The sequence below is a fragment of the Hyposmocoma kahamanoa genome, unplaced genomic scaffold, assembly GCF_003589595.1.
Source record: "Hyposmocoma kahamanoa isolate Upper Pololo Valley unplaced genomic scaffold, ASM358959v1 93886, whole genome shotgun sequence".
Taxonomy (NCBI): Eukaryota; Metazoa; Arthropoda; class Insecta; order Lepidoptera; family Cosmopterigidae; genus Hyposmocoma; species Hyposmocoma kahamanoa.
Window position 1 is genome coordinate 1 of NW_020654870.1, and position 12,452 is coordinate 12,452.

The 12,452-nt window shown below is 35.2% G+C and overlaps 1 protein-coding gene across 1 annotated transcript; it reads right to left on the minus strand.

Annotated features, from left to right (window-relative positions):
- Positions 1 to 2,127: 2,127 nt before the first annotated feature.
- On the minus strand, positions 2,128 to 11,388 carry LOC113237734. The gene is made up of 5 exons (XM_026474314.1): positions 11,225 to 11,388; positions 10,049 to 10,183; positions 7,921 to 9,327; positions 5,999 to 6,144; positions 2,128 to 2,484 (listed from the first exon to the last, which is right to left on the minus strand). The coding sequence occupies exons 1-5, from the start codon at positions 11,386 to 11,388 to the stop codon at positions 2,441 to 2,443; spliced, it is 1,896 nt and encodes a 631-aa protein (XP_026330099.1). The 3' UTR covers positions 2,128 to 2,440.
- Between the last annotated feature and the right edge of the window lie 1,064 nt (positions 11,389 to 12,452).

Here is a 12,452-nt window from a genome sequence, read left to right on the forward strand (position 1 = left end):
TTCGCTTCGTTTGTCCAATATAAGAGAGACCGCACTCACAGTCAAACTTGTAAACTCCTGCATCCTGTAATGGGATGTTACATTTCACAGGGTTTTGAAATAGGTCTTGGTAGATGCACGCCTGAGGACTCTTCCGATCTTGTCTGATTTCATCGGTTAACATCAACCGTGACAATGGGACCTGTAAAGGGCCCGAAACGTCGGTTTGTTTGAAAAAAACAAATATACGCGATTTAAATCCGGAAAAATAGTTTCATTTCCTAAATCTTGTTCTTATTATAGTTAAAAAAAGGCAGATGTGTCACTAGCGTCCGCGTCGTAAAGACTAGACAACTTTTACTTACTCATTCACACAGACTCCTTTTATTCAAAGGAAGCATGATAAATGGGTAGGTAAAGGAACACGTGAAGATATTAGTTGCTCGATTAAGAAGGGACTGTTAAATCGGGCACACGAAAAAAAGATGTAACCTAGGTCTCCCTTATTGACGTTGGCATAAAGTAGTCTACAAAAATGCGACACAAATAGTCAAGTGCCTTTAAAGTCTAATCAAAATTATAGTATAGACGTATAAATAAATATATTTCTAGCATTGACTTACAAATAAATGGACGACGGGTCTAATACAAAAACCACGAAAAAATGTCCCAAGTCAACCTTTTCGAAATTTAAATTGTAATGTCATCGCAGTATCGCGCTGTCAGTCGAACAAATGAAGACTAAAGCGGAGTTTGGCGCTCTGTATACGATTTTAGCGCCTTACAAGTGCGGACACCTTTTAGCGCGGACCCGACGTCCATATAAAGTCAATGATTTCTAGAGAATAGTTTGTACTCATAATACTAAATCTATGTATAGGAAATAGGCATGTTGTGTGGGTTATTTGAAAAATAGTAACGGCCTATTACTAATATCATAAACAACAACTTTTGTTCCATCACTTTTTACAAAACAAATTTACCATCAACATCGAGTATATAACCAGAAATAGAGACGAGTTAGGGCCATCCATCCTTGGCAACACATAAGGTAAATGACGTGAAAACTGTTTCAAGAGTACACACTAGAACCTCGTTACTGTATATGCATGTTACAGCTCGCTAGTGAGTACCCGGCCTTATATCACTTTTATTTAAATAGGTATCAACTCTCGTTTGCGCTGAAATCACACATTAGAAAACTGAAATAGTACAGCGCCAACAACTTACCTGTGTGTACGTCTCCGTATATTCCAAAAATATTCTGTATTTATTGTTATAAAGATAATATCTCTAACAAATAAGGCTGTTCCATTCGGTGGTGTGGAAAAAACTGCAAAACATCTAATTATAAAACAAACGGAATCACATTTCATCAGTAATTAAATACGTAATTTTGCAGTTTTCGTCCATTATACCAAGGCTCGACTTAAACTGGTCGATTTGAATCAGTTCAAATAAAAAAACAATTGACGACACCCGTCAATTGTTTCGAATTCGGGCTGGCCAATCGGAACGCAGTTGTCACAGTAATGATTTGGCAGAATAGTTTTCAATAGTTTTCTCCGTACCACCAGTTTGGGATCCAGTATTTCCTCTGATGAAAAATCCCAAACAGACATAAGACTGCAGTACTAACTAATATGTTTTAGTTTATTCTAATTTCTATTATTAATTAATAATAAATTGAACTTAAAAAATAATTTGTAAAAGTTAATGCAGTGTAAATTGGAAGGTTTTTTTTTGTAAAATTAAAAATAAAGTATTTAATTAATAACTATTGTAACTATAGTGAAGCAATAGGGTGGTTTGCATTAATATTAGACATAACTGGTAGAAGACTGTACCACCTCAGTCAACCGTGACCATGGGACCTGTAAAGGGCCCGAAACGTCGGTTTATTTGAAAAAACAAATATACGCGATTTAAATCCGGAAAAATAGTCTCATTTCCTAAATACACTGTATACATTGATAAATTGAATGTTATCTGTCTTCCAGTCCGCCGGTTTAAGTTGGCCCCAAAGTGACACAGGAGGCATATGGACACACTCCCCCGACGATGACGGGTTGTAGAACCGTATTAGTAAAAAAAAACAAATAAATTTTAACATTTATTAATAAGAATAATTAAAACAAATAATCAGTCTTAGTTTTGAAATAAATTAATATATTGCTATTTATAGATTATGCGTAGTCCATTAATGGAAAATTACAAAAATTAACAAGTAACATTAGACCCTAAAATGGCGGCACAGGTATATTTTAATAGTTTTTACGCTCTGGCAGCGTCGACGTTTTGAGCTATGGTTTTTTCGTGTTGTCAGCAAAATTAGTTTTTTTTAAATTCCGCAATGGTCGCGGTCAAATAAATCTTGCCAGTAAACCTTCTATTTACTTCTAAAGTAAATAATGCAATATAAATGTATTTCCCACGTCTTGACTTGGTTCCGTTAGGTATCTTATGAATCTTCCATAACTTGCAGTTTACCCTGTGTCAATAGCCCTGTGAAAAATGCATAAAACTGTCAATTACTTCATAGATAAATAATTAATAACTGGAATTGCTGTGAACGACAAAAATATGGGTTTGTTGTTTGTACAAGGTTTCAGCGATTACGTCATTCCATTGGCATTGTGTAATTAGATACTAAGAAAGGCTTTAGTCTCACTTGCACACGGTCAGATTGCGAAATAACAATTACCTGGTCACAAACTAGGGCATTCCCTGTGTACTATGAGTACCAGAACAACGGAATTCACTCCGGGACACAACCTGGAACACCAGACCAGAACCAAATTAGTAAAGTTGTCCTACCAGAAATCGAACCCAGGACCTATTCACCACCCAGCGCCACAGCGCAAACGAATGGGTCACCGAGGTCGTCGAAAACAGGACAGCTTTTTTGTTCTCACACTGCTCAAAAGATGGCGCTTACTAAACTTTAGAATAAACCGATTCTCATTCAAGAACTCAATAGAATAAACTTGAAATAATCTTTATTTCATAATTTTTATTATTAATTTAAATTTTAAATTTTAATTAGCAAATTGCGTGAGGCAGATTCCCCTGAGAAGAATAATCAAGAAACTTTGTCTTTGTAATGAAAACATTTGTATACATTTAAAATTATTTCACAAAAAGTTCGAGATAACCTGCAAATTAAGCTAAACGGGTCACTACCACGGATTTTTGTCATCCAAGGTCGCAGAGGCTTTATAGTCGTCACCAAATAAGAGGCCAAATTTGACCGCTGATGAAGGCGATAGTAACTTTGAATGCAGTCAACGAAACAATTATTAGTATAATTGAGTTTTAAAAAAATACATAAATTTTATTCAAACATTATATAACATGACAAAACATATTTGAAGTACTGTTTTCGCACGAATTCGAAAATAAAATGCAATTTTGAGTTACCCCGGAACGTCCTGAAAACAGTTATGTCCTAAACCTATTTTTTTTAATAATATTGTTGTAAGCAATTAATCGCCGAATTTCACCGAGTCACTTCGATTTCTCGGAAATTTTTTTTTTTTAATATTAGAAAAAAATTATGAACTTTATTTGAGATTGTTTGTAGTTGACATTGACAACTTCTAACTTATTGCCAGCCAAATAATTGAAAATTTATGAAATCCTTAGTTTCTTAGTAATTTAATCTTTATATGTAGTTGTTTTATCGATGAATATACTTACTTACACCAAATTCTCGTAATAAACCATTTATGAATATTATAAAATCAAAATTAAAAGAATTGGATACAATTTATCGGAATGTGGGACAATTTTACGAAAATAAGAGGAATTGCAACAGAATTGCAAGGAATTCTGTAAATGAATTGCTTTTAACAGAATTGCTTTTAGGCCCCCTGAAGAACACTGAACCGAAAACTAAACAATTAATTAATCTAAACAATCACAAACTATTAAAATTTTGAATCGATTTCTCGTAAAAATCGTATAATGTGATTAGCGATATGATTAGTCCTCATCCCTGTTCGCGTCACGATGACAAGTGTCAAATTTGACCTCTTAAAGTTTTTGTTTAGCTTTTAAACCTCGTCAATGGCAAATTTCGAATATCAACCGCAATCTTATTATAGAAGCGTATACATATGATATTATATTAGCACAATACTGAGCCTGTACCGCGAGTTTACTGCGACAGTTGTCGCTAGCGGCTGCGTACATTACTTCACAATTTTGTAAGGCAAATTGTACAGCGCCCCTACCGGTCACAAGAGAATGTTTTGTATACAAATAGTTTACGTATTTTACGCTAGCGACCGCTGTCCCTGTAATCTTATGGTAGAGGCCCTGTGCAGTTTTAGCGTTTTTGACTGGCACTCGGCAATCAAAAATGAAACTTTCAGATAGCTCATATACACCACTCACTAATCACCAATGATCGGGAAAATGTGTTCCACGTGTATAGATATAGCTACAAGGAGCGACATAGAGTTATTAAAAGTACCAAATATCAATTAATTACTTTTTTCGAATTCCTGGATTTCCGGATTTATTATTTTTGAAATAAGTAGCCGTACATGTGTAAGGCTGTCAAAAATGGCACTTTTTGGTCGTGTTTAAGCGTTCAGCACTTTTTTTAACAAAAAGTATTAAAATAATCTAGTGTGAACATTTTCCTTTTAAAATACAATCTGCTAGTGGTTCGAATTTATGAACATGTATGTATAACAGATTGTGTGCGAGACTGTGTTTTTGAATTTAAATAAAATATTTTTAGAGCGCGATCACGATTCTCATGCAAACTAAAATGTTCTATAATTACCCTCATAATTAAAATTTAAAAAAAACTTTTGTTCTCTGTTTCGGTCAGAAGGTCAAGTTATCTACTTCATTGTTTACATGGCACCATTAGAATTATTTTAAAATCCAACTTCGACTTCCTAGATCAGTAGCTTGTCTTACGATGCGGTAAAACCATTTCCGGGAATCCGGAATTCGAAAAAATAATTAAGAATATTTGGTGGTTTTAACACTATGTCGCTGCTTGTAGCTATGTCTATACACGTATGTATACATGTGGAAAAAATACCCTTATACCGACCTAAGCTCATTACATCACCATTCAATAATTCGTCTGTTTTTAGTACACAGGCACGCCCTGTACTTCGGGCCCCATACATTATAGGGCACGAAGGGAAAGTAATAGAATATTTTGTTTCATGGAAGCATTGTTTTATTTTTAAAAGTTAGTAGTACCATGGACCAACGACTCAAGTGGACTGCTAATCGCGATACAGAACACCGTAGCCTGGTATTTAGTACCTATTTGTACACCAGATGTCGCCACGAGAACCAAATAGCTATTTTTTTGTAACTAATTTTTTTACGTTGACGTGCTGCAATTTATCAAAGCTGCTCTGATTTGTAATGATAACAAACATCTAGATATTAATAATAATAATAATAACGCACACACTCGCAGCCCCGCACTAGGGAGACCCTGTATCGCGAGTGCCATGGACACACATAGACAACCACAAATTACTCCCAAACTCACGAGAGAAATAAATGTAGGTACAAACAAACATTTCTCCCGACCTTGGGACCTCTGCGTGTCAGTCCGACATGGTAACCGTTCGGCCATGGAGGCAGTTATTGTAACTAGATGGCGCTTATTCCACAGATTTTTGTTATTTGGAAGCGTATTAGGAAGCGTTAAATTTATTTATAAATTAATTATTAACACAATTCCATCTATTGACACGCATGTTTCTAATTATAGCTCATGATCAATATTCGAACAATATTATAAGGAAAAAAAGATCTAGAGGGAGAAAGAAAGAACGAAGTTGACAAATCCTATGTGCCTGTAATTTCACCAGCACCCTTACCCTTCAAAACCGGAACACAGTAATTACTGCTAGGCGGCAGAAATAGGTAAGGTGACAGTACTCTCCTGGGCGAATTCTTTCACAAGGAGGAGCTCTACTGCTACTTAAGCCATTAGCTCTTAAGCCATTAGTTAATAACGCAAATTAATACTTACGCAGGTCTTCCGCGTCAGGACACCGCTTCATATGTTCTGTTATGATAAGTTTGAGAACCGCTTTCTCGGTCGCTAGTTTGTGATTCGCTTCTCGAAGAAGTTTATTTTCCGCAGCTTGGGCTTGCATTGCCATTTTTAAACGCTCCCTAAAATAATATTTAAATATTTTTAATTCATTCGCGATTACAATCAACCAATGACAACGCTTTATTATGACGTGTTACTGCAGTAGAAAATATATATCTACCAATCACAGCGCTTTATTGTGACGTGTACCGCTGTTGAAAATTGTAATTACCAATCACATGGCTTTTATAAGTTACACGATTCTTAACGCGAAAGGAATTAAATTATTTTATTTACGTAGCAACTAGAAATGTGATCTGATTTAATTTAAATCTAGTACGAATAAAACGTAAGTGTTGGAATGACATGTAGTAAATAATTAAGCTGATATTTCATTAAAATTCGCCACGCCGATTTTACGCCGGCCAAGTTCATCGACGGCGGAGGCGTGGAAAAATCTTGGGAAAATGTAGTGGCATCTAAGCTACTAGATTAATATATATATATATATATATCTACTCCTGTACTTGTAATCTGTCAATTATAATTTTATAGACCACAGCAAAGGGTTGTTTTAGTTCTGAATCAAAATTCGATTGTCTATGATACTTGCTACTGAACTGAAAACATCGAGTATATAACAAGAAATAGAGACTAAATAAGGGACATCCATCCCTGGCAACCCATCAGGCAAATGAGCCTTATATCACTTTTAAATTATTAATTAACTATACCTATAACTATAACTCTCGTTTGCATTGAAATCATAAATTAGAAAGCTGAAATAATATAGCGCCAACAACTGACCTGTGTGTACGCTTCCGTATATTCCAAAAATATTCTGTATTGTATACTGTAATGTAACAAAGAACACTCGAACTATGAAGGGCTGTTCCATTCGGTGGTGTGGTAAATACAGCAAAACATTTAATTACAAAACAAACGGAATCACATTTCATCGGTAATTAATTAATAAATATGTAATTTTTCAATTTTTAGTCCATTATAGCAAAATCAAGTAAAAATAGTAGATTTGAAGTGAAACAATTGACGACACCCGTCAATTGTTTCGAATTCAGGCCAATCAGAACGCAGTTGTCACCCTAATGGCTTTCGTTTGAGTTTGTTGTCATGAATTGTTATATACAATAAATATTGGTTGTTTCATTATTTTATTTACTCGTAGTAAAAGTATTTTATCTACACACATATCATAAACTCTCTATAATGTGTTCAAAAACCGCTAATTACGACCAGCACAAAGGTAAACTGTTTTTTTAGAACAAATTTCTTATCTGTGAAAATGTTATTATTGCTTATAAATAACATCGAATTCGATGTTATTATTGCATTCAAATTTCAAACATCTCTGAAAAGCAAAACAATTTGATGGATCTCAATTCTAATATCAGTCGAGATGAAGTTTTATTCGAAATGAATTGTCAATAGCAAACAATTTTGACAATTTCTCACGTTACTTGATATCGAGCGATATGATAGTTGGGGCCAATTCTAGTTTGTCTATGAATTAAAAATAAAAACTACGGTTGTGTGACAAGCGTGAGAAAAGTTTTTATTTGCCACCATTTGGCCAGTCGTAATATGCGGTTCCTGAACACATCACAGAGAGCTTATAATATGTGTGTAGATAAAGCAGTGTATGTACATAATTAGGCATTAATACACCCGTGAGATGTTTTTATGAAATCCACACTCGTGTATATGCCTTTCATTATGTAACAGTCACCTAAACTACTATAACGCAATCATTACATAATTAGATCTTTAAATCTTGTACTCGACTTTAAGAAACCTCATTCTGCAACGATTGCATAAACAACTATTATCGTACCTACCTATATCGTTTTGACGCAGCACTTCTGCTTTCAAGTTCAAATTTTGTTCTCTTAGCAATTTCAGGGTTATTCGTCAAATCTTCTATAACACAATCATCGTCTGTATCTTCGCCGGAGTCCGGTTCAACGGTGGCAAGGGCATTTGTAGATACAGGTCCACTTTTACACGATGTAACTTTATTGAGATCTTCTTGGGTATAGAATACTTCGTTACATATTATGTTATTATTTGTGGTATCAGCTCTAGTAACTAGTGTTGTGACTGTAGGTAACGCTTGAGGTATTTGATTGTTTCTATCAGTAACAGGTATTCTTTTGGAACCCTCATTAACAGTAAGGTTACTTTTTGTAACAGGTGCTACAATAGGAGGTTCTTTTGGAATGGCGTCAAGTATTGTGGTCGCTAGTGATCTAATATTAGATATTTTTGGTGTATTTATTATGGGCACTAAAGTTCCTTTTGCAATTATTGGAGGTGTCTTAGTTGTAACAGGAGTTTTAGTAATTGTTACTGGGGTAACAGGTGTTATTACATTATTTGTGATATTTGTTAAGGTGGGTACGGTAATTTTGGTTAAAGTACTAACATTGTCTATTTTAGTAATAGGTACTTTGCTTAAATCGTCGTTAGAGAGAGGTGCTCCTTCCTGGTTGACTAGAGTAACAGGTATCAAAGTACCAGTAGGTATTTTTAACACATTAGTTACTAGTTTTGTGTTTTTTTGTGTTTTCTTAATTACAGTTTTTGTAGTTTGTATTCTATTGTTAAATGCCGGTTTTTTTAATATATTATTGCGTATAATCTCTTTAGTATTCGGTCCTTTCTGTTCTTCTACAGGTTTCATTCTGACTTGCTTACCATTTGGTAATTTAATGAATACCTCATATTCGCCCATAACGTTATTAAATTCAGCTTTCTTAGGCAAGATTCTAGGCCTAGTATGTCTATCTACAACAGTTTTAGGTATAACTTTTACAACTTTGTCAAACCCAATTTTAGTTTCATTGGAAATGTTGCTTATATTTCTTTTTAAACTGACTGTGATTTTTTCGTTTATACTTTTGGCTTCATTTGTCAAACTGTCGACAACAAAATCTAATGATTTTTGACTTATCAAAGGAACTTTATCAGGCGCCAAAAATTTGTTATTGTCATTAAATACCACATCTTTCGTTAAAGTATTAGTTTTCACATTATTACAAACAATAATAGGAATGTCTTTTTCTTTTATAACTTCTACACTATTATTAGTCTGAATACTAGTTTTTGTCAAGTCGTTACTTTTAGAAATATCAATTTGTTTAACTGTTATTTCGTTATCAACTCTATTTACTGTTACTTCGTGTGTAATTTTGGCTAATGCTGCTTCATATGCTTTTATGGAGGTTGATTCGTCGCTAGAAGACCTGCAAAATGAGAACAAGACGAAATACTTAAATTAAAACTGAATTAAATTTTCTCTATTACATTGTTTTGGAAATGGAACATTTTTTTCGGATCTAGAAGATCGCGTAATTTTTTTTTAACCACGTTTCGAGCCCTTTACAGCACTCATGGTCATGCAGGCATGGTCAAACAACAGGAACATCCCAATACTATATAGGTTTTAAAAATATTTTATTTTATTTTAACAATATGAAGTTTTAGTAAATTAATTGACTAAAAGGAAATAAGAAATACATTAAAACATATTAATTAATACTGCAGTGTTGTGCTTCTTATTTGGTCCCTTTCAAATTGAAAAATGCCAGAAAAGAAGAAAAAAATTAGTTGATATGAGATATATCATATTTAAGTAGGAGAAATTACAGAAATAAAGTGCACAACAAGCTACTGCCACCATGCCATAAACCCGATACCAATTAGCTTCCTAAGGGCTCGGTGGAGACAAAATGTGAGACTTATGTCGTTGACTACCCATTCGCACGAAAAACAGGTATAATTTTAGTATTCTTCTTCTTATTATGTCGATGGCGTACACTGTGATGCTTGTCATCGTGGTTAAAGGACTCGCCGATTGTTACCCAGGTTGCGCTACTAGAGAGCTACTAGGGGAGTGGTATGTCTCCTTTCGTGCACCCACGTATAATTTTAGTAAATGAATCAGTATTTGTCTTTTGGTCATACCTGCTAATACCACTTCTATGACTCTGCAGCTGCGACAAAGTGGGATCGTCTAGAGGGAATACAAGTTGCGGAGTATGTAGAACATCGTCCGATGTAGAGGTGGCTATGACATTCTCCAGACACAGGATACCCTGTCTGAAAACAAAATACTTTTCAATGCTCCCTTGCGAAGTGGAAATCGAATCATATATCAATCATCATCACGTCATAAAACATTAAACGAGAGCTGTGTCGATCGAATAAAATTGATTCGACCAGCACCTGTAGCCGATGACCTGGATCGCGGGCCTCTAAAAAATACGATCATTTTTGTTTGAGCCAGGGTGGGTCATGCCCGCAAAATTGGACTATAAACTTCAACTTATATTTTTATCTTTCTAAAGTTATAAACATAACTTGTTTGTTAAATTTTTATTGAATTGATATTCAATTATTTTTTGTGAAATTACTCCACTAGTTTGTTATAATAATTATTAATACAAAGATCGAACACTCAGAAAAAATTCCTTCGATCCGGTCGGATTCGAACCGACGTCTTCTCGCATACCGTGGCAGACGCTATACCAACTAAGCCACGGAACGAGCCAACGGGTCTCACGAATTTTTCTATGTGCTTGCGTCGTGTCTTTGTACTTGGTCTTTCAACGACTTTTTAGTCGTAGCGCCATCTATGAGAAATCTATTACAGAGACAGAGTCTGTAACTGACAATAATATTGTCTCTTTCGTTTTCACGTGAAGTACCCACGCCCCGGTTCGCCACTTCACTTAACACTGTTAGTTTGGGTCGAACATTTGTTCGATAATGCTCAAGACACAGAGGCTGCGCGTTTCGGTGTGACAGGGTTCATATAAACTTTTTCCATCAGGTGAGATGGAGGTCAAATGCGCACTTATAATCTATAAAAGATACAGGTATAGTTTAAACTGTAACTACGATATGGAGATAACGAAGTCACAAAATGATCTACATTAGAGAACAGGCATTACTTTTACGTTAATAAAAATGGAAATTAATTCCTTACTCCGGGAACCCACTGAAGAATAAGCTCGCTCAGAACAGTTGACCATGTTTGTACCTTAATCACTTAACAATTGCCTCAATTTGCTCAGTACGGCATATTATTTTTCTTAACCTGTTTTTAACATAATTATTAATCTTAATGTATTTACTCACTTCGTTTCCATTGCCCTCTTGAATCCCTCGTCAAACGGATTGTCGGTGACATTCTCATTGGTGACATTTTCGTTTGTGACATTCTGCAAGTCCTGGAAGAGGCCCACTTCTTCACAGGTCCGGATGAATCGTGTTGGAGTCGGAGTTTGGTCCGCTGAAAGCATGTTTCAGTCAATTATAACAACTCGTTGTCCTATAGCGACAGACATCTCCGGCACTAGCCTGGAGAGCTAGTAGAAGATGAGTATCTTCCGGTCCCTGTTAACGCGTAGGTTTCTAGCACAAGTTTCTGGAAATTGGAGAAACGCTTCGGCGTCGGGAAGTGATCGCGCCGACAGCTCGGTTACCAAAGTCGAAACTTGCTAGTGGACTTTAGAGATCTAGATGGACTTTAGGGTCAGGATCTCACTGATAAGGTCTCTGTGTAGGCGCTTGCACAAGTTATTGTGCCTTTTTCATATAACTACTTACTACAAACAAAACTTATATACAAAGATATTGGACTGACCTATAGGAAAGTGGTAAAGACAGTCAAGTTGGTTAAGAACCCTTAGGAACGTTAAACCTTTACTTGGAAAACTTATCCTACCAGGACCTTTAGGACCATATGTAGGTTACTGCCAAGATCCTGCTACATGGCAATGATCTTGAACACTTAAAAGCTCTGATTAATACCTAGTTACCTACAGCATCAAATACCGTCCATAGGTACTGGTGTTAGGTATTTTATAGCTAGATAAATAGTTAATTTTCTCAAAAATGCGTTTTTCATGTAGTTTGCTTAAATTTTCATGGTCTTTCGATCTGTTTACTAGTTTTGCTATTTGCCAAAAAAAAGGTTTTTTCCATAAATATAATTATAAACCAAAACATTTACAAATTCTTGCTTTTCACTTGTGTTGTAAACATTGCAGTTTGGATTTTACGCACTTTCGTCCCTGAAATATTGTCTTTACATTCTTAAATTAAATAAGAGTAGATACTGATTCGTAAGCATATGAGGGCATTGCCCTTTAATGGCCGTACGAAACAGCTCAAGACAAACCTCTTTGAAACAGCTCTTTGATTCTATTAGACTTATTATAAGTTGTAATTCGTGGTAATGACAGTGGATACAGGCCTTAAACATGTCAACCTGATATATTAGTTTATGATACTAAAATGGTGAGTCCTGCAACCTAGTGAGGTTAAAATCAGCATACCCACATGATACTGTATGTACTGACTC

Excerpts from the sequence above, each read along its gene's own strand:
- LOC113237734 (XM_026474314.1), bottom strand. The coding sequence starts at position 11,388 with ATGCTTTCAGCGGACCAAACTCCGACTCCAACACGATTCATCCGGACC. Across the intron at positions 10,184-11,224 it reads AAGAGGGCAATGGAAACGAA|ACAGGGTATCCTGTGTCTGG; the intron begins GTGAGTAAATAC and ends TTTTGTTTTCAG. Across the intron at positions 6,145-7,920 it reads GCTGCGTCAAAACGATATAG|GGAGCGTTTAAAAATGGCAA; the intron begins GTAGGTACGATA and ends ATATTATTTTAG.